This window comes from Diadema antillarum, unplaced genomic scaffold, assembly GCF_040938485.1.
Source record: "Diadema antillarum isolate AM-2024a unplaced genomic scaffold, OU_Dant_1.0 seq00000476_RagTag, whole genome shotgun sequence".
Classification (NCBI taxonomy): Eukaryota; Metazoa; Echinodermata; class Echinoidea; order Diadematoida; family Diadematidae; genus Diadema; species Diadema antillarum.
The window spans coordinates 152,423-171,745 of NW_027271443.1; the positions used below are offsets into that span (position 1 = coordinate 152,423).

General features: G+C 40.4%; 1 protein-coding gene across 1 annotated transcript in view; it reads left to right on the forward strand.

Moving 5' to 3' along the window:
• The window catches only part of LOC139733434 (coatomer subunit alpha-like), a 46,753-nt gene extending 27,430 nt beyond the window's left edge, over positions 1 to 19,323 (forward strand). The window contains exons 8-27 of the mRNA XM_071644252.1: positions 27 to 162; positions 1,037 to 1,119; positions 1,757 to 1,974; positions 3,204 to 3,279; positions 4,454 to 4,536; positions 5,111 to 5,336; positions 5,949 to 6,087; positions 7,392 to 7,524; positions 8,355 to 8,531; positions 9,337 to 9,526; positions 10,322 to 10,417; positions 10,870 to 11,172; positions 12,040 to 12,146; positions 13,274 to 13,414; positions 14,548 to 14,684; positions 15,395 to 15,581; positions 16,191 to 16,301; positions 17,198 to 17,359; positions 18,288 to 18,400; positions 19,173 to 19,323. Coding sequence (XP_071500353.1) covers positions 27 to 162; positions 1,037 to 1,119; positions 1,757 to 1,974; positions 3,204 to 3,279; positions 4,454 to 4,536; positions 5,111 to 5,336; positions 5,949 to 6,087; positions 7,392 to 7,524; positions 8,355 to 8,531; positions 9,337 to 9,526; positions 10,322 to 10,417; positions 10,870 to 11,172; positions 12,040 to 12,146; positions 13,274 to 13,414; positions 14,548 to 14,684; positions 15,395 to 15,581; positions 16,191 to 16,301; positions 17,198 to 17,359; positions 18,288 to 18,400; positions 19,173 to 19,314 — 2,960 coding nt within the window. The 3' untranslated portion in view covers positions 19,315 to 19,323. The remainder of the gene's footprint in view (positions 1 to 26; positions 163 to 1,036; positions 1,120 to 1,756; positions 1,975 to 3,203; positions 3,280 to 4,453; positions 4,537 to 5,110; positions 5,337 to 5,948; positions 6,088 to 7,391; positions 7,525 to 8,354; positions 8,532 to 9,336; positions 9,527 to 10,321; positions 10,418 to 10,869; positions 11,173 to 12,039; positions 12,147 to 13,273; positions 13,415 to 14,547; positions 14,685 to 15,394; positions 15,582 to 16,190; positions 16,302 to 17,197; positions 17,360 to 18,287; positions 18,401 to 19,172) is intronic.

Consider the following 19,323-nt stretch of genomic DNA (forward strand, 5'->3'; position numbering starts at 1 on the left):
GACTTGCTTCTTGTGTTTGCCACCAGATGCCAAGGCGTGGGAGGTGGACACCTGCCGTGGTCACTATAACAACGTCTCCTGCGCCATCTTTCATCCCCGCCAGGAGCTCATCCTCAGCAACTCGGAGGACAAGAGCATCCGGGTGTGGGACATGTCCAAGAGGTATGTCACTGGTTGTTCAATTCATCACCGGTATGCGAGCAGGGCCCTGTTTCATCAAGCTGTTTGTAAAGTTCTGCCTGACTTTGCAAACGACCAGAATAGGAAGTGCCAATATGTGCTCCAATTGTTTTCCCTTACGATTTACCAAATTATGACTGTGTGTCGGTATTTCATCTACTGTACATTCGGGCAAAAATACACGTTCAACTGAAAACTTGTGTTAACATGTAAGAATAATCATCTGCAGATTTCAACTGTAGAAATTAACAATGATTAGGAAACTCACTTGACTTACCGTATTTATGTCGTTTGTAAAGTCGTGAGTAAATTTTCGAACAGGTTTATGAAACAGGGCCCTGACTTGCCCAAAATGTTTCAGCTCGGTTTTTGATGAAATGTGAGGGAGGGGATTAAGTTGTTGCGCTTCATTTCACTGAGGTTAATTGCATCTTGGGCTTTTTCCTCAGGCACAGGCTATTCAAAAGTGTCCCTACTTTCAATTTGCTTGTTTTCGGTGTCCTAGAGGTATGGAGTCAATGGTCATTTTTTGGGTCACCATTGATTGTGAGAGCTGCTTTGCCAAAGCTTTGCCTCTCAGTTTGATGAAGTATAAAGAAGGGAATGACTCCAATATCTGATATTTCACTTTATTTCAATCGTTAGCATGGGCTTTCCCTCAGCCGCAGGCTATTCAGATCTATCTTAACCTTCCCTTTGCTAGTTTCCAATGTAGCCTACATTGTGGTCTGGATGTTGTCTTTTGTCTTGTGCTGATTTATTTGCATGTAAGCCTGAAATATTTCCATAAGTTCGATAATGAACTTGACAAAATTGTTGTATTTATGATGTGTGCATCTTTCTCTCTCTCTTGTAGAACATGCATCCAGACTTTCCGACGTGATCACGATCGCTTCTGGGTGCTGACCGCACACCCTTCTCTCAACCTCTTTGCTGCTGGTTAGTAGTGTGAAAGTTTGTTTGCTTTGCTATATTTTGTTTTCTTTTGTTTTGTTCAGTTCAGCTGGAATTTGCATCAAAAGGATGTGATGTAATCTGTTATGTGATAAGAGTGCCAATATCAAGACTGTTCTTCCTTCTGCTTACATATTTGTAATTTTCCTATTGGATGTATCTCCCCAAAAGCTCTATCTCCCATCGGACTTATTCCCAAAAATCTCTACTGCTGTCATGTTTGCCTTTTTGTGAAAAGATGTTAATAGTGAGGATTATAATTTGTGTAGAGCAATGTCATGAGTAATTTGTCTATCAGGAATTTACCTTCAAAGTTTGTTTCTGTTCCTGCATGAAAGATGACAAGATCTCATATAGAATCGAACACCATTGTAAGTTCCTGTGGAATAAGAGGAAATCTAATAGATTACTCACTGCAGTTCAGCATCACTTTTTTTAACTGCAATGAGGTTAGTATATGGATAACAAAGAAGGTTAAGATTGTTGGATATTAATGAGCAAAATTCACTGGTGTTTAACTGGCAAACAAGAAAAATGGAATCCCTTTGGTCACCACAGTACTGCATGATGTGTTTGCTGCAAAAATAGACTTGTTAACATCTGATTATGTGGTTGTTCGTAGGTCACGACAGTGGCATGATTGTGTTCAAGTTGGAGCGCGAGCGTCCCGCGTACGCCACGCACAACAACCTGCTGTACTACGTGAAGGATCGCTACCTGCGCAAACTGGACTTCACCACCTCCAAGGACGTGCCTGTTATGCAGCTACGCGGCGGGAACAAGAGCCCCCCTTTTGCGATGTCGTACAACCCCGCTGAGAACGCTGTCCTCATCGCCACGGTGAGTGCTGGATCTTAGCAAAAACCTTTTCTTTACACTTCAAGGTGCTTAATACATATGTACATAACTTTTTTCACCACTTGCCCGCTTGGGCAAGCACATTTTTGAATTGTTGCAGAACACTATACCTGAACATGAATTTTACTTTATACCTGAAAGAAAGTCCAAACAAAAAAAAAGTGATAAAGAATATGATCAAATCACTTGTAAGTCAAGGACTTAGTGAGTCACAATGTTGCTTTACCATGGGGTTTCTTCACATCAAGTGTTGGAAAGTTGCTAAAATGAATTGTGTGTGTTGCATCACTAAACAGTCATCATCTTTGAGCATTTGTCTGGTTGAATTCTTGGGTTTATAGGAGTAAAAGTGAAATCAAAATGTGCTTCCCAACTTTTTGCTTGCCTAATGTGGGCAACTATTTTCTGCCATTGTTCCAAAACACTTGCCCAACTTTAAATTTCACTTGCCCCGGGCAATCGGGCAAGTGCTTATGTAGCACCCTGCACTTCCTTTTCATAAGTCCCATTGTACATCAGATATCCATGTGTATGTTCTGTTTTAGGATTTTATCAAATTTCTTGTCTGAATGGGATATATTGACCTATTAAGGTAAGTAACTATATCACATTCTTAGATGACCAGACCTCTAGCAACAAAAGTGGTGCAGAGGTTGTCAACACAGGACGCACAGTGGCTTCAAAGTCTACCCTATACAAGAGCGAGGCTCGTACATATTGACCCGCTGAAGACTAGTCCGGAGTACACTCGGGCAGGTGTCGATGGGAAAATGCGTGTTATACAGTAGCAAAATCAGCCCGTCCTCAATGGGTTAATGAGCTTCAAATGCTGTGTTTTCATCACACACTGAGGTCCACACTCTCAGAAGAACGCCAATCTGTAGGACTGTGTATCAAATGCCCTCCAATAGAAACTTATTTTGTCAAATATCATACTGGTGCACAGTGGAACTTCATTATACCAAAGTTAGATATAGCAGGATACCTGATATAACAAGGTAATTTTGTAGGTCCTATTCTTTTGCTTTTCTCCCTAATAAAAGAAGATATTCGATAAAACGAGGAGATTTCTATAAACCCAAGCAGCTTGTTATACAATGTTGATAATCTGTGATTTATTTACAAAGTTTTGTGAAGGCTTAATCCGTGGGGTGCATTGTTGGCTGTGTGGAAATATGATGTAACTTTGCTCTGGTTTTCTTAACCCACAGAGGACCAGCAATGTGGACAACAGCACCTACGATCTCTACCAGGTCCCCAAGACCAGCGACTCCCAGAATCCCGACTGTGAGTTTCAACAGGATGAGATGATAATTGAATATTATAGAATGGGTAGATAGAATCCTGTAGTCTCATTGGTTGAGAGTCGTATATCAATTTTTACTGGTAGCACGCGTGATCAGTGGCGATAGACACGGTTAACATGTTGTCACATGTACTTGTAACAAAGAGTTTGCGCACCTAGCAAGCATTCACGCACTAAAGCAAGGGATGGCTTGCTGTACCCGCATGGACTGGGTTCACACATTCAGCAAGAGATGGCTAGCTATGTATGCATCAATCAGTCAGTACCATGCATCAGGAAAGACCAATGCATGGTTTCATCTATGGCAAGCCAAAGAGAGAGACTTACAAATTGTCAGAAATACAATTAAAACAATGGATTTCAGGTAAAATTTGTCACTGTACTTAAAAACTAATGATACATTTATGTTCTTGTGCATAATAAGGAATTACAGTATGTGCTTGCAGTACAGGGCGTAACTATGAAATTTTGCCTTTACCCACTCAGCTTCAGCTCGCAGGTTAAGCATTCCATAGTTATCTTATGCACACAGTTCATACCGACACACTCGGACCCTTGTTTCATTTGTGTACTAAATTGAATGATAAATATGCTAAATGTGGCTTACAAGTTCTCAAGGAGGGACAGGAAATCTTGCAAAACCTGATAAAATACTTAATCATTTTATTTTGTTTGGATAGTAAATATTTGAAATACATTTAGAGTATGTTTTGCATTTCTTCTGTAAAGAGAACGGTTGGTGGGCAGTTGTGCATTCTCAGATGTAGTGGTGTACAATCTGTGATTTTAAAATTATGAATTGACAAAACTTCAAGTGTATTTAATAGCATTTGAGTAGATTTGGAGAGATATATACAAAGGAATGGAATTGGCATTGTGGGCCCCCCCCCCCCAAAAAAAAAAACACCAAAAAAAAAACTGATGTATTCTAGGTTCGACTAATGGAGGCTGCAACCTTTATTTCCTGGAATTATAACAATGTTTTTACTCAAATTTATTAGTGTATGTTAATAATTCAACAGATCTTGTGTTTCATACGAACTTGCGAGTTGGATACCTTCATGCAACTGAAAGTACAGAATGCTGTTTTGATCAGCATGAAAGGAGGAAGTATTTGTTTTATCATATTGTCATTTCTTGTTTGAATGTCACCAGCCCCGGAGGGTAAACGCTCTTCCGGTCTAACGGCCGTCTGGGTGGCAAGAAACCGATTTGCAGTCCTGGATCGCAGCCACTCGGTGAGTACTAGAGCAGCAATCCTTTACTTGATGCGAGTAATGTTCAGTTGGCTTTTGAGACCATTTTGTGACCCTGCATCATAAAACAGAGAAAACAAAAATTGTCAGGCATGGATTTTTAGTCATGAGCAGATTCTGAGAGAGCAGACTTCAAGCTATTAAAATGATATATAACTTGATTCAAATAGACTTTGCTATGAAACCTATCCTAACATTGGAAGAACAGCTTACGCTCTGGAAAGTGTGAACTGAGAAAAGAGGCTCTGAAGTACAGGGTCTATTCAAGCTTTTTAATCTTTACTAAGTTGTGCTAACTGTGCAATGAATGGAACAAAAAAACAGGATAGGTACACTTGGTATGCTTTGGGAGCACATCGGGAAGTGGTCCCCTTTTGGCTCGGTACAGTACGGTACGGTACACTTTAGGAGCGTTCTCTGGCGCGGGTATGTTACGGTACAGTTTGCTTTAGGAGAGCTCTCGAACACACCATATTACTCAGTTGCAGAGTCAACCTTGGCAAGCAAATCGGTAACGATTTCATGATCTTCTGCCCCCACCCCCTTCCTTCCTCAGCTGGTTATCAAGAACCTGAAGAATGAGGTGACCAAAAAGGTCCAGACGCCAACCTGCGAGGAGATCTTCTACGCCGGCACGGGGATGCTGCTGCTGCGTGACGCCGAGAGTGTCACCCTATTCGACGTGCAGCAGAAGCGCTCGCTGGGCCAGTGCCGCATCTCCAAGGTGCGCTATGTCATCTGGTCGGCCGACATGATGCACGTCGCCCTGCTAAGCAAGCACAGTAAGAGCTCAAATAAGATATCCTGACTTGACCCTTTAAGTGGCCAGGCTCTCTGCCTACCCTGCCAAGCTTTTTTCAATCAGTGTATTGTAGAATCTCATCCATTTAATCTTGACCTAGTCATGTGTAATGCTGTGCCTCGGTCCAACTGAAAGACAGTAGGAATTACGAGGACTAGGTTATCTATATTAGGTAATCTCTAATTATGGACAGGCACACTGTAGTATCCAGATATTTGTGCTGATCGGTGAACAAAACACAGTGAGGGATAATTTCAAAAGCCAGCTGCATTTACAACTTGTTGAAATTAAGATTATGCTGTTCTCTGTGTTTTTGCTTTATTCTGTTGTTTGTTTGTAGTAATCATATCTTTCACATTTTTTTTTGAAGGGAAATTTACGTTCTATTTGTATGTTTTCTATTGTACCCTATTTAATTTCCAAAACCATATGAACACTTTAGTATAATATTCATTCCTTGAAAAAAAAGTGAAGTCATATATATTTATTAATTGTTTATTTTTATATTTAGTAATTAATGATTAAAAATCATTACACTGTGATGAATATGACAAATGAACACACGTATCACATCGTAAACTGTTGTTTACAGCCATCGCTGTGTGCAACCGCAAGCTGGAAACCCTCTGCACCATCCACGAAAACATCCGAGTCAAGAGTGGAGCATGGGACGAGAGTGGTGTCTTCATTTACACCACCAGCAACCACATCAAATACGCCATCACCAACGGGTGAGCTTTTACCCGTCTTCTGCATTTTGATCATGTGACATTGGCAAATGGCTGTTTGTTTATTTGTTTCAATTTCCATCGGATAAAACTGCTGGATGGCTTATCGTCGCTGGGGTGACAAGACCTTGTATCTCAAATTTTGGTGAAAATTGCATTTTTAGATTAATGGTTAGATAATCAGCTATTAAAGTGATGTCTTGTCCAAATCCTAACTGTCTTACACCCAAAATGAAGCCACTACATCAGGTCAAAGGAAAGGCTCTCCCGTTTGATGCAATGCTTTGGCTGCCATGTTTATTTGCTCTCCTGAACATTTGACATTTTGTAGATACGAGGTCGTGTCACCCCAGTGACGTTATATTTATATGTACAATCTGGCTTGCCAAGGTGTCTAGTTATGAGTGCTTGGGGTGGGCCACTTCACCTGGCTATGTAACCTGCTCTTTGCAGTAACTGAATGAAAACAGCAGGTTTTGACTCTCTGACACACGGAACCTCCAGATCATGTCCTATCCAATAGGCAGATGGTTTTGCCTCTCCTATAGGGGACGGCACTATAACACACAACATCGCTCAGTTAGTTTCTCGTGGATTTGAACCCACACCAGAACCTGAGCGATTTGATTGAAAGACAGACATGCTACAGCCTGGGCCACCTTGCTACTTTTCACTCGGCTGTCCGATTCCACAAAATATCTTTAGCATGACCTACAAGGTCGTCATGCTATGGTGTGGGCAGAGTGTGGACAAGAATACTTGAAGAATTATCAGACCAGCTCTTTCTGAGACATCTTGTTAGCAGATACATTGTAGCACCACCCAAAGTAGTATCATAGGCTTTTCTAGGAAGTTTCTGTTTTGCAAAATGTACCAAATTGACCGATTAACAAGAAAGGCTTTGCTTGTATACTTCCGTGTTGACTGCGTGAGATCTAGTTTTTAGCTTTTTTAGAGATTTTCTAAATATATTTTCAACGATAAATATGAAAAAATCAACAACAAACAAACAAACAGACTGATATTTCAGCACAACAGGCCTAATGTATATTGAATTAAGGCACAAAAGCAAAGGTATGACCAGGAAATTGGTAGTAAGTAAACAATGATTAAAAGTAAATTGGTCATGCCTGTATGATGTTTTAATGAATAATTTGTTATTGACCATTGATTGAAGGTTATCAACACAAGGCATGCTGCCTAAGCCTCCAAAATTGTTGATTGTAGATTGTCATTTAAAATTTAAAAAAAATTGTCACACCTCACATGTCAGTAAATTCTGCTTGTTTTCATATTCTTTTGTGCAGTGATCATGGCATTATCCGCACCCTGGACGTTCCCATCTACATCACTCGGGTCAAGGGTCAGAATGTGTACTGCCTAGACCGTGACTGCCGCCCTCGTGTGCTCAGCATCGACCCAACCGAGTTCCGATTCAAGGTGAGTTCTAGCATCTTTTGGGGAGGCTCAGCCTCAGAAACTTTTCCGAGAAATATTCAACTACAGTGTGTGGAAATATTAAGGAATTTCCGCACGGGAGATGAGAGATGATGAATGTGTGGTATTATTGTAGGAAATCTGCTCTGCTCCCAATAAATGGAGATGCCTCACACCAATTAAGTTTTTGAGTTTATTAAAAAGCATGCACAGAAGATAGTATGAAATTTAGGTGAGTTGCGTACTGAATGTGGCTACAACGATGCGTGTCAAGGTGTTTGAAGTGATATTTTTCTCAGAGTTAAAATTCCAGTCAGTGATCATACCACATGTCCATCATGATATTTTGATTGCAGCATTGGGTGGTGTAGTATTAGGACCACCAGCTCTGAATATTTTGGTTCCCCATTTGAGAAGATTGGTATGAGAGGTTATAGTTTTCTATAAAAGACAAAGCAGTAAAGTTTATCCTTGTCACCTAGCACTCATGTGCAGACTTATACAGCAGCTGTGTCAGTCTCATGGATTTGCTGGATCATGTTCAAATAATAGGTACATACTTTTGGGACCAGAGTCGAAATGAATATTGGAAAACAAAAAAAATTCCAAACCCAGATTCCAAATTCTCAGTGTAAATTTCGAGTGAAATTATACACAGCTGACTATGATTGAACAGTTTGAATTTTGTCAGATGTTGGTTGATTAAATTATTTTGTGTTTTTGTGTGCATGTTTTAGTGTTTCTCGTCCTGGTCCATTGCAAGTACTATGAGATTCTCTACATGTTTGATTGATTTATTGTGTATCTTTTTTGTGTGTGCTTGAATGGTGTAGCTCGCCCTGATCCACCGCAAGTATGATGAGGTTCTCCACATGGTGCGCACAGCCAAGCTGGTCGGCCAGTCCATCATCGCCTACCTGCAGAAGAAGGGCTACCCGGAGGTCGCCCTCCACTTCGTCAAGGACGAGAAGACCCGCTTTGCCCTCGCCCTGGAGTGCGGCAACATCGAGGTGATTAACAGAATTCAGTCATGTGAAATTCAGTCATGCTTCGGCCAAATGATTTGAGCAAATTTTGGTGCCTGTGCTTTGTAGAGGATGATGGTAGAATTTGGATTTCTATCATCAAAGATAGTCGGTTTTATATTCCATAAACCAAATTGAATTGAGGTGGTGCGGGATGATGTTGATGAAGATGATAGTACTTTGGAAGTGCCAAAACATCAAGACTAGATTTGATACTGATTGTTAGATATGGACAATGATAATGATGATTTCTGTCAGGACAGTGGTAATAAAGAGTGTGATGATGTCCGTAATGACTCTGATAAGACTTCTCGTGACGCTTGTTATAACAAAGATGTTCTAACCCATATGGCAATGTTGACAACGAAGATGACTAGAATGATGAAATGTCAAGAGGAGTGATGATGATAACTCTGAATCAAGAATGATGATGATGATGATTGTTTTCATGAGGATGATGGGGATGATTACAATTTGAATAGTCCTGATGATAGAGATATCTCTCACTGACAATGATTGCAGCTGAAATGTAGCAACCTATGATTGTGATTGTGATTGCGATTATGATTATGATTAATATGAAATGTGGAGTGTAGTGAAGATAGTAATTGTTAGAACAAAATGACGATAATGATTAAATAGTAACGATGATTTTTGTCAGGCTGATGATGATAGCGACAAAATTCTGATTGTTCTGGTAATGATGATTATTCTGATTTTGAAGCTCCTCTTGCTCCTGAAGACAACAACAAATGTTTCAATGCATCTCGATGATGCTGCCCCCTTGCAGGTTGCCTTAGAAGCAGCTAGGGCCCTGGATGACAAGTCCTGCTGGGAGAAGCTAGGGGAGGCTGCCCTCCTCCAGGGGAACCACCAGGTAGTGGAGATGGCCTACCAGCGCACCAAGAACTTTGACAAGCTCTCCTTCCTCTACCTCATCACCGGCAACCTGGAGAAGCTGCGCAAGATGATGAAGATTGGTGAGCCTCGTGTTGCCATGGCAACATGATTATTAATATCTACAACGTCACAGTACCATTTCTGATTGGCAAATTTGGCTCAAGGTCTAATGTAGGGGGAAAACATCAAAGGCAAATTTTCCTAAAAAGAGAATGTTGAATTAAATGAAAGCATCCAAAAAACAAAGCAAAAAGCAAGAGACTTTAAAACTTTGGGATGATGAAAATTTATTCTTGACCTTTTTAGCATTTGTTAGATGGTGGACATATCATTCAAATCTATAAAGCTCCTTCAATGAACCATGTAATCATGTAATTCTGATTTAACTAGCTGAAAATCCCAAGTATGATTGTATTTAGGATCCCCAAATGAAAATTAATTTAAGAAAGAAATGGGTACTGCTCAATACGTCTCTGCTACTTGCATTTACAGGTACTGCTTTCTTTCTACAAATCTAAATTCGAAAATACTGTTACTGTATGCTTGGAAGTTGATACAGTGATATCAAATTTTAGTGGTACTTTGGGTAAGAAATAGAATCTTGTGACCATTTAGCTCTAATCATATAGTGTTATTTATTCCATTTCTGTATTGTCGATACCATCTTTTACAGCATTTATGGCTGTCTTGTATTTGAACTGCAATTCTCAGATGATTTTGCAAGCATGATACCTGTTACTCCTGGATAACCTTTACAAAGTGTGACCAAAAAAAAAAAAAGTGATCAGCAATTTTGAAATGTCTGCACACTTAGGAACTGCCAAATGTTTAATTCATGGCATGTGAGATTATGATTTTGACCGTTTGCTCCGTAGCCGAGATCCGCAAGGACACGAGTGGACAGTACCAGTGCGCCCTCTACCTCGGAGACGTGGAGGAGAGGGTCAAGATCCTGAAGAACTGTGGACAAAGTGAGTCTGATCAAAACTGACCAGTCCTACTATTTGGTTTGATCCTGTTTTCTTTTCATTTCAGTTTGCTTTCAGCTCTATGTCAAGCTCTCTTTCTGTTTACTTTTATTTCTCTTTATCTCATCTCTCTTTGTATGATGTCATATTAATTTTTCACATTATTTTTATGTAGAGAAATTGTGTTTATCCTGTCTAGACTTTTGCTATTGGGTTGCTGTAAAATCTTTGGTGTATTATCCTGTTCAGGACGAGTCCCAAGTATACTCAGGCAGGTGTCTATGGGAAATCCATGTTGTAGCAAAGTCAAACCATCCTCAATGGGTTAATATGAAGGCATGTACAGTCATCTGTTTGATATATATTGCATACCACACACTCGTAGGCACATTCGTCCTAGTTCTGTCCATGAGAAAAAGAAGAAAATTAATCTCTTTGATGTGATTTCTCGGCAGAATCTCTGGCCTACCTGACGGCCAAGACCCACGGTCTGGAGGAGGAGGCGGAGACCATCACCGAGATGTTCGGCGAGAACGAGAAGCTGCCCGAGGTGTCGCCAGGGGCGCAGCTTCTCCAGCCGCCGCCGCCCATCGTCCAGTCGGAGGAGAACTGGCCGCTGCTGACCGTCACCAAGGGCTTCTTTGAGGGAGCCATGACGAGGGGCAAGGGCGCCACCACGGCGATGGTGGCAGATGCCGCCATGGATGAGGGGGATGCTGGTGGAGACTGGGGAGATGATGCGGAACTGGTTCTCGATGGTGAGTACAGGCAACCTCTTTACAACAAAGACGGAATCAACCAACCAATCAAATCAATAAGTCTGTTTAGAAGGAGAAGGGCATTTAGTGGTTGTGAACACTATGGGTTTTCTAGCAACTTAATGCCCTTATCATTTTCGAATCAGTCTGTCAGTCTGTTGATTGGTCAATCAATTGATCAATCAATTAATTGGTTGACCAATCAACTAACCAACAAATCAATCAGTCGATCACTCAATCAATCACTCAGTCTGTTGACCTGTTTATCAATTTAGCAATCAATCAATCTGTCAACCAACCACCAAACCAATTATTGAATGAACTGATACTATTGATATGATGTGACAATATTGAAAACGAAATGCAGATGGAGGAAAATGTGCTGTACTATGATGATGTTCACACAGTTTACAATGCCATTATTGCTGTCATTGATATAAGCAATTGATCAGTGGTTTTCATCAAGAGCATAATGTGTAAAAAGTTATTGGTATCGGCCTCAAAGACCACTGTGAAATGATATTATATTTGGCGAAGTTGTTTAAAGATTTGTTGGAAAGATATGCACCGAACCCCCCTCCCCCCTTCCCCAAGGGAAAAAAAAAATGGAATGGTGGATTTCTCAATGACAGACATTGCACTATCTTCTTCAGGGGCGCTGTCCCTGGGATAATAGTGCTGTTCCCACACCTCATGACCAATAATTTTGAAATACCGCCTCCAAGTGGATGGAATATTTGTTTGTGATATCAACGGGAACTACCAGTGTGCATGAAACAAAAAAAGAAATCAAAAGAGAGAATCGCCATCTGCTGCAGATGCATTGGAATAAAAGTCTGTGTGACGTTATTGTGTGTCGTTGTCCAGGTGGAGATGAGTTTGGCGATGCGATGGACGGCTTCGGAGATGAGGAGGGAGATGGAGAAGGAGGAGCGTGGGATGTGGACGAGGAGCTGGAGCTACCACCAGACCTGGTCAGTGAGCAGAGGGGGAGATAACACATACATGTAGATGTTGTCGTAGAGAAGGGGGCCTTGGCACATACACAAAATCAAATGTGTGGGACTGCAAAGGGTATCTGATGGAGGGGCCTTGGGGCTTACACAAAATCAAATATGTGGGACTGTTAAGGGCGTGCGATGCAGAAGTAGGATGGTAGGGCAATCTGCGCGACAATAAGTTGTTAGACAAGAACGCTAATTCTTGTCGAGTTCCAAGGATTTCTCAGTGCTCCACTCAGAATGTAATAATTTGAGATTAAGTGAAGAAGCACAAAGCAGAATTGAGTCGTAGTGTGTGGAGGGCATTGGTGCTAACACAAAATCAAATATGTGGGACTGCCATGGGTATTTGTCTTGCAGCAAAAAGCATCAAGGGATGAACTCTGCTACAGAATGTTGGTTTTAAAAAGAACACCATTTCCTCTCTGATCAGAAGGAATGTTCAATGTTGAATTTACAATGTAATAATTTGAGATAATAGTGAAAAAAATAAAAGGCAGGCAGTCAGAAAAAAAGATGAAAAGGGAGACTGTACATATGTCACTTCTGTTTCATTTGTTACTGGCCCAATGAAAGAAAAGTAAAAGCACTTGACCGAAGTCATATCCCAAGGCACTGGTTACTTGTTTCTAGAACCCGGCAGCATTTTAAAGCACCATTCTATTATTTGCATGTGTACATTTAATGCCTAAATGCTGAATTTTCCAATGCTCTAACCGTACCCCCCCCCCCCCCCCCCCCCGACATTTTCTGGAACCATTCTGCCTTGCGATGATAACACTTCAGCAAATATCTCCTTGTTTGCAGTCACTTTTGAACTTGAATAAAACGTTTGCCATGTTGATTTTCTCAAAGTATGTGTTCCGTCCCCCTCCTAGAAAATAAAAGAAATCAACCTCACTCCATTCATATAAATGACAAAGCTTGTGTGATAAATTAGCTTCATGTTGTTATTGTTGCTGACTTCCCCTTTTTGTCCCTTCAATTGAAGCTGATTGTTTTTGTTGTTGTTGATGTTATTTTATTTTCCTTCTTTTTTAATGGCTACCATGTAGTTGTTGTTTTTGATGCCTTCTTTGTTGTATGAATGGTTCCCACAGGAGGTCACACCAGGGGGCGGGGCAGACGATGACTACTTTGTGGCCCCGACCCGAGGCATGAGTCAGAGCCAGGTGTGGGTTAAGAACTCTCAGCTGCCTGTAGACCACATATTGGCTGGCTCCTTCAGCACGGCAACACAGGTAAAGACTCCTTACTGCCACCTGCCCTCCCCCGCATTGCTAATTGGCTCATTGACATGGGTCATTATATAGGACAGGAGTATTTAGAGAAACTTTTATTTTCCAGTGGAATCTTGAAGCTGGTCAAACTAAGTTAAATTGGTGAGCTTAGAATTGGAAAAAGTAGATGCGTGTGTGTGACAGCAGTGCTACTTCTCTGCGTACTGTGTAGTGTTACTGAAAAGACCCATTTGTTAGAGACAAATTTTAGCAAATGTTCCTGAAAAGCATCTTTTGGGGTTGGCATCTCTGCATGTACTTGTATATGAACACTCTCACTTTCCTCATATCCTAACACTACTACTATGACTTGAATGATGCATCCAAGATCGAGTACGCAGCGCTACGCCAATGCCATATATATGTCCATCAATCAGTGCTTGCTCGCTAACCCACTGAGGATGGGCTGATTTTGCTACAACACGCATTTCCAATAGACACCTGCCAGAATATAGTCGGGTCTTGTCCTCAATGCTATTTCATGCCCAATATCTTGTGCAATGCTGCTGCACTTAGTATGGCTCAGAGGTCGTCTGTGTGGGTAGAGTAGTCTTAAGGGAAATGTCCTAACATGTAGTGTCATGCAGTAAAGGTGCTATTAAACTTGTTCTAGAATATTGTCAACATGCAGTCCTTGTATTTGCAGAGCTCAGTGATGAGAAAAAAAAAAAAAAACACAAAAAAAAACAAAAAAAAACAAAAACAGAAGGGAAATCAGTATAGCTGCTGTGTTGAAAAGCATGGTCTTGACCAGTTGAAGACTACTCCAGAGTACACTAACCGTGACTTGAGATGTACAATTTATAATGGGAAAAGTGTACTACGATGGTGCATAGCGAAATCAGCTCTTACTCAACAGATTAAAAGTTCTGTGAGCTGATTAAATCAACGGTGTTATATATTTTACAGTAGATAGTGTAATTAAAGCATTTTTTTTTCGTCATACCAAGCAACATAATACTATGCCACAGGTACTTTTCTAATATCATAGATAATATTATCATACATATTATTATAGATCACAATGGAATTTCCTTATACAAACTGTCATACATCAGCTAATTCTCATTTGTTCCTTTGATATTTTCTTGCAGCTACTACACGACCAAGTTGGCATGGTTGACTTCACACCTTACAAGCAAATCTTCATGCAGACCTACGCCAGAGCAAGAACGTCGTATGTTGGTCTGCCGTCTCTCCCTCCACTCTCAGGCTATGCTCATAGAAACTGGTATGCTACTCCCTTCATCTTGTCATGTTTGTGCCCCTATAGCACTCAAAGCCCACCTTTGTACAATACTCCTCACTTGATTACTGTTGGTCAGTGAGGGCAGGCTTTGTTTTCCGTCAAACTAGAGTGTCTGTGTATAGGAAGAAAGTGAGTACTTTGATGAAGAGAGGTACTATGTTAAACTGGTAATTTATTGCCTAGAGACTAGTGCATAGAATAAGTAACTATTTTTATTTGAATATAAAATGTGTTTGTCAGTTCTGTGGTAAGTTGTCCCTTTCATTCTGTCCAGCTGACTATTCTCTGTGTACCAGTATATTTAAAGTAAGTGAATAATGACAAAACAAGAGATAAAACAAACAAAACAAAGAAATATATGGAGAAAAGAACGATTGAAACATGGGAAAATTTTGTTATCATTATAAGCAGTTGTTAATGCATCAACTGACCCATATACAGGTGATGTTAAAGCAAGAAATTAAACCAAAATGTAGCCTTCAGTATACAGGGATTTCCTGTCCAAAACATAAATGATATGAGAACCATACAAAACAAGTCTATTCTTCAAAATTATAAAACATTAGTAACTCAACCTTGAATAAGACATCACATCATATTTGATTGTTCTCGATGGTACTTAACTTTTGTTAAATTCATCGGTGGAAAGGGATATTATAATCATTCTTTTCTTGTCTGCCCGTCTCTACCAGGCGAGAAGCTGGAGCCCGTGGGGGCCAGCCGGCTGTGGGCCTGAAGCTAGCCCACCTGGTCCAGAGACTACAGGCTGCCTACCAGCTGACCACCCAGGGCAAGTTTCCTGAGGCCATCAATAGATTCAGGAACATCCTCCTCAGTGTGCCACTCCTGGTGGTGGACACCAAACAGGAAATCACAGAGGTAATATTATTTCACCAAAAATTTGCAGCTCGCCTCCCCCCCCCCCCCCCCCCCCTCCTCCTCCTCCCAACATGCTCAGATGTCATGCTCTCAATGTACATGTAGTTAGGAACATTAGAGAAATGTTTAAAACAGTTGGGCTGGTAAAGTTATGAGTATTTGGATTGCTTTATTTTCTTATTTTTAACCCGTTGAGCACGAACTGATTTTGCTACAACATGCGCTTCCCATAGACCCCTGCCCGAGTATACTGGGGACTCCTCCCCTATGGGTTAAAGAGGCGATAATACCACTGTATCTTATTTCATTGCAATTATGTTTAGTTTTGAATGTTTCTTCCTCTCTTGCCTTTCCCTGTAAGAATATTTTGATCTTTCTTTTAAGAGAATTTTGTTCATACGAATGCACCAAAGTCGTGATATCTGAGTATGAGACATAATTGCATAATTTGCCTGTGAGCTTTGTTGTTATTAATACGGTAAGCTAAAGTCTCATATTTAGAAATTTACTCTCTTCCAGCGCGTCAAGGTTGATGTTGCAAGATGAAAGACCATTAAGTGCCAAAGGGTTAAAATGATTTGTAATGATTTCCATTCCCCCTCCCACCAGGCCCAGCAGCTGATCACCATCTGCCGAGAATACATTGTGGGGCTTTCCATGGAGAATCATCGGAAGGAGCAACCCAAGAGTAACCTGGAGGAACAGAAGAGAGTCTGTGAGGTGGGTTGGTGGTCTGTGAAAACTACCCCACATCCCCCCTCCCCCCATAGACCCACATATACCAATCAATCGAATACCTGCCTATAAGATCGACCCAATTCCAGATTTGGCTATCTTCTTTGGAGACCATGTATGAAATAGTGCAAATATTAGATAATCAGTCAAGTGACTGTTTTACATTCACATGTGTATAAATAACACTCAAATGATTAAACAAAAAACATTAGAAAGTTATTCAATAATTTCGATTTTTTTTTTTTACCCCAGAATATTCTCTAATGGACTTGAGTCATTCTTATATTCAGGTATTAATTTCCTCTCAAGTCAACTGGCCACCAGTCTTAGGTCTCATACCATTCTTTGGTGCAATTTTTTCCTGAAATTTTACACCAGAAGAAGGGCTGCTCCATCCATCTCAAGACGATACGCCAAGTTCATGTGTCTCATTTTGAAAAGAAAAAAGAAAAAAAAAGTCAATACGTAGGAACAAAGAAAAAAGTGCTTGAGGTCATGTTTTGTTTCCTTTCAGATAGTGAGTGCTTGGGGAGACGAGTAAATTTTGCTTGGAATTCTCTTCTAGGGTTGTTTTCATGGAGTCAGTTGTACATAACATTTCTTTTGTTTTACGGTGGTAGTTTTAAAGTTGACGGAGTTATTGTCTTATGAATTTTTGAAAGCTATGTCACACACAGTTTTCTAATTTGTAATATCAAAATGTTGTTATAGCGGGACAGAAAAGCTATTTGCAGATAATAGATGATTATTTGTGGACCTGAATATCACTCCATTTCTGTGAATTGTTTCTATAACCACGTTCATTATAAAAGGAGTGCACTGTAAGAAGTAGCAATACTGATTTTCTCTTCTGTTCTCTCTCTCCTTCCTCTCCCCCTCAGCTGGCTGCTTACTTCACCCACTGTGACCTCCAGCCCATCCACCAGATCCTCACCCTCCGGACGGCCATCAACCTCTGGTTCAAGCTCAAGAACTTCAAGACGGCGGCGAGCTTTGCCCGCAGGCTGCTGGAGCTGGGCCCCAAGCCTGACGTAGCGCAGCAGGTGTGTAAGAATTTGTATAGAGTCCTGGATCCAGGATGGAACAGACTTTGGCTGACTTGATATAATGTAACAAATTATTCTTATCGTCGCTTGGGAGTCAAGATATCGTATCTACAAAATGTCAAATGTTCAGTAGAGCAATAAAACATGGCAGCCAAAGTACTGCATCAAATGGGAGCGCATTTTCGTTGACATGCCGTGGTGGCTTTATTTTTTAGGTAAGACAGCTAGGATATGGACAGGACATCACTTAACTGATTATCTGGCTATTAATAAAAAAAAGCCATTTTCACCAAAAGCAACGTTATAACAACCCCTCCCAACCATATTAAATTTTGCATTAATTTGTTGCAATTTGCTTCAGTTCAAAACAGATAATGTGACAATGTAATTATGTAGTTTAAAGTTGTATGCTGCATTCTTTCTTTTTAGATTGTGCAATTTTTTAAGGTATGCGATTAATTCTTTTATGACTGTTTTTTTTAATCTCTTGTAGAAAAGGTGGATAGTGCTTTCAGTTCTAATTAGTAATTACAATGTAAAAATCGATGTGGAATTTCTGTTTTCTGTGAGATTTTTGTTTTTCTTTTAGTGAAAATGTGTTCCTTAGTGTGGAGAGTAAATCTGGACAGGTTAGCTATTGCATTTTACTCTCACTTTGTCGTTGGTGGAGAATAATAAGGGTGTCGAGGTGCCTTGAATACTATGGCTTCAGTGGCAACTTAACACCCTTATAATTCTCACTCGACATAATCTTTACACTTTCATACATGCCTCTTTTGCTATTCTTGCTTCTTATGTGCATTAACTTATAATTGTCAGATTATGCCTTCCTGTCAGACAAACGCCTTCTTGTTTGAAATTCTATTTGTCCTGTTACTGGTATGTAAACACTTTGGTATGTTTTATTTTGCTACATGCTGCACAGACTCGTAAGATCCTACAGGCTTGTGAAAAGAACCCAACAGATGCACACAAGCTCAACTATGACGAACACAATCCATTCGACATCTGTGCAGCCTCCTACAAGCCTATCTACAGGTGAGTGACGTCAATGCTTTCATTTTCATCATCTTTATCATCATCATTGTCACATAATAGCATCACTACCACCACCATCATTATATTACCATCATCATCGTCATCGTCGAGTGTAGTCAATTTTATTACTGTTATCATCATCGTCATCATCATTGTCACATCATAACATCACCATCACTATGTCACCATCACCATCGTCATCATCCGTAACATCTTCATCACATCACCATCATCATCAAGATTCTTATCATTATCATCGTCATCGTCATCAAGATAATTTTCTTCATCATTGCCATTATCATCATCAACATCATCATCACGATCAGCATTGTTGTCATTATTCCTTGGAGTAGGATTATCATCATTTTCAATACAGTTGACTTCATCACTATTACATGTGCAGTATACTTTGACCACAACTCTAAGTATTTTGAAGAGGTCTGAATGTGCTACAATTTGGTCAATTGCTTTACTCTAATCTCTTGTAAAGTAGAATAATGTCTTCACTGTTACAAAAATAGTGTTCTTTGCAAGGCCGTCTTACATTAGAGATTAATAGTTGATAGACCAAATTTAGAACAGAAACTGGAATAAAACATTGAGCAGTTTTCGAATGTACACTTTGTATGTTTAATTGGTCTGTCTTTAACAGTCACACTTCTTAGGTGAAAAAAAACAAAACAAAACTGAATTTATTGCCTGTGACATCATTGACCTTTGACGCACTGTTATTCATTGCATTGTGTTTTAATTTGTGTGTATTCCCATACAGAGGAAAGCCGGTGGAAAAGTGTCCACTCAGCGGTGCGTGTTACTTGCCCCAGCACAAAGGTGAGGTCTGCCGCGTGACCCAGGTCACGGAGATCGGGCGCGACAGCATCGGACTCCGGATCAGCCCCCTCCAGTTCCGGTAGAGCCATCAG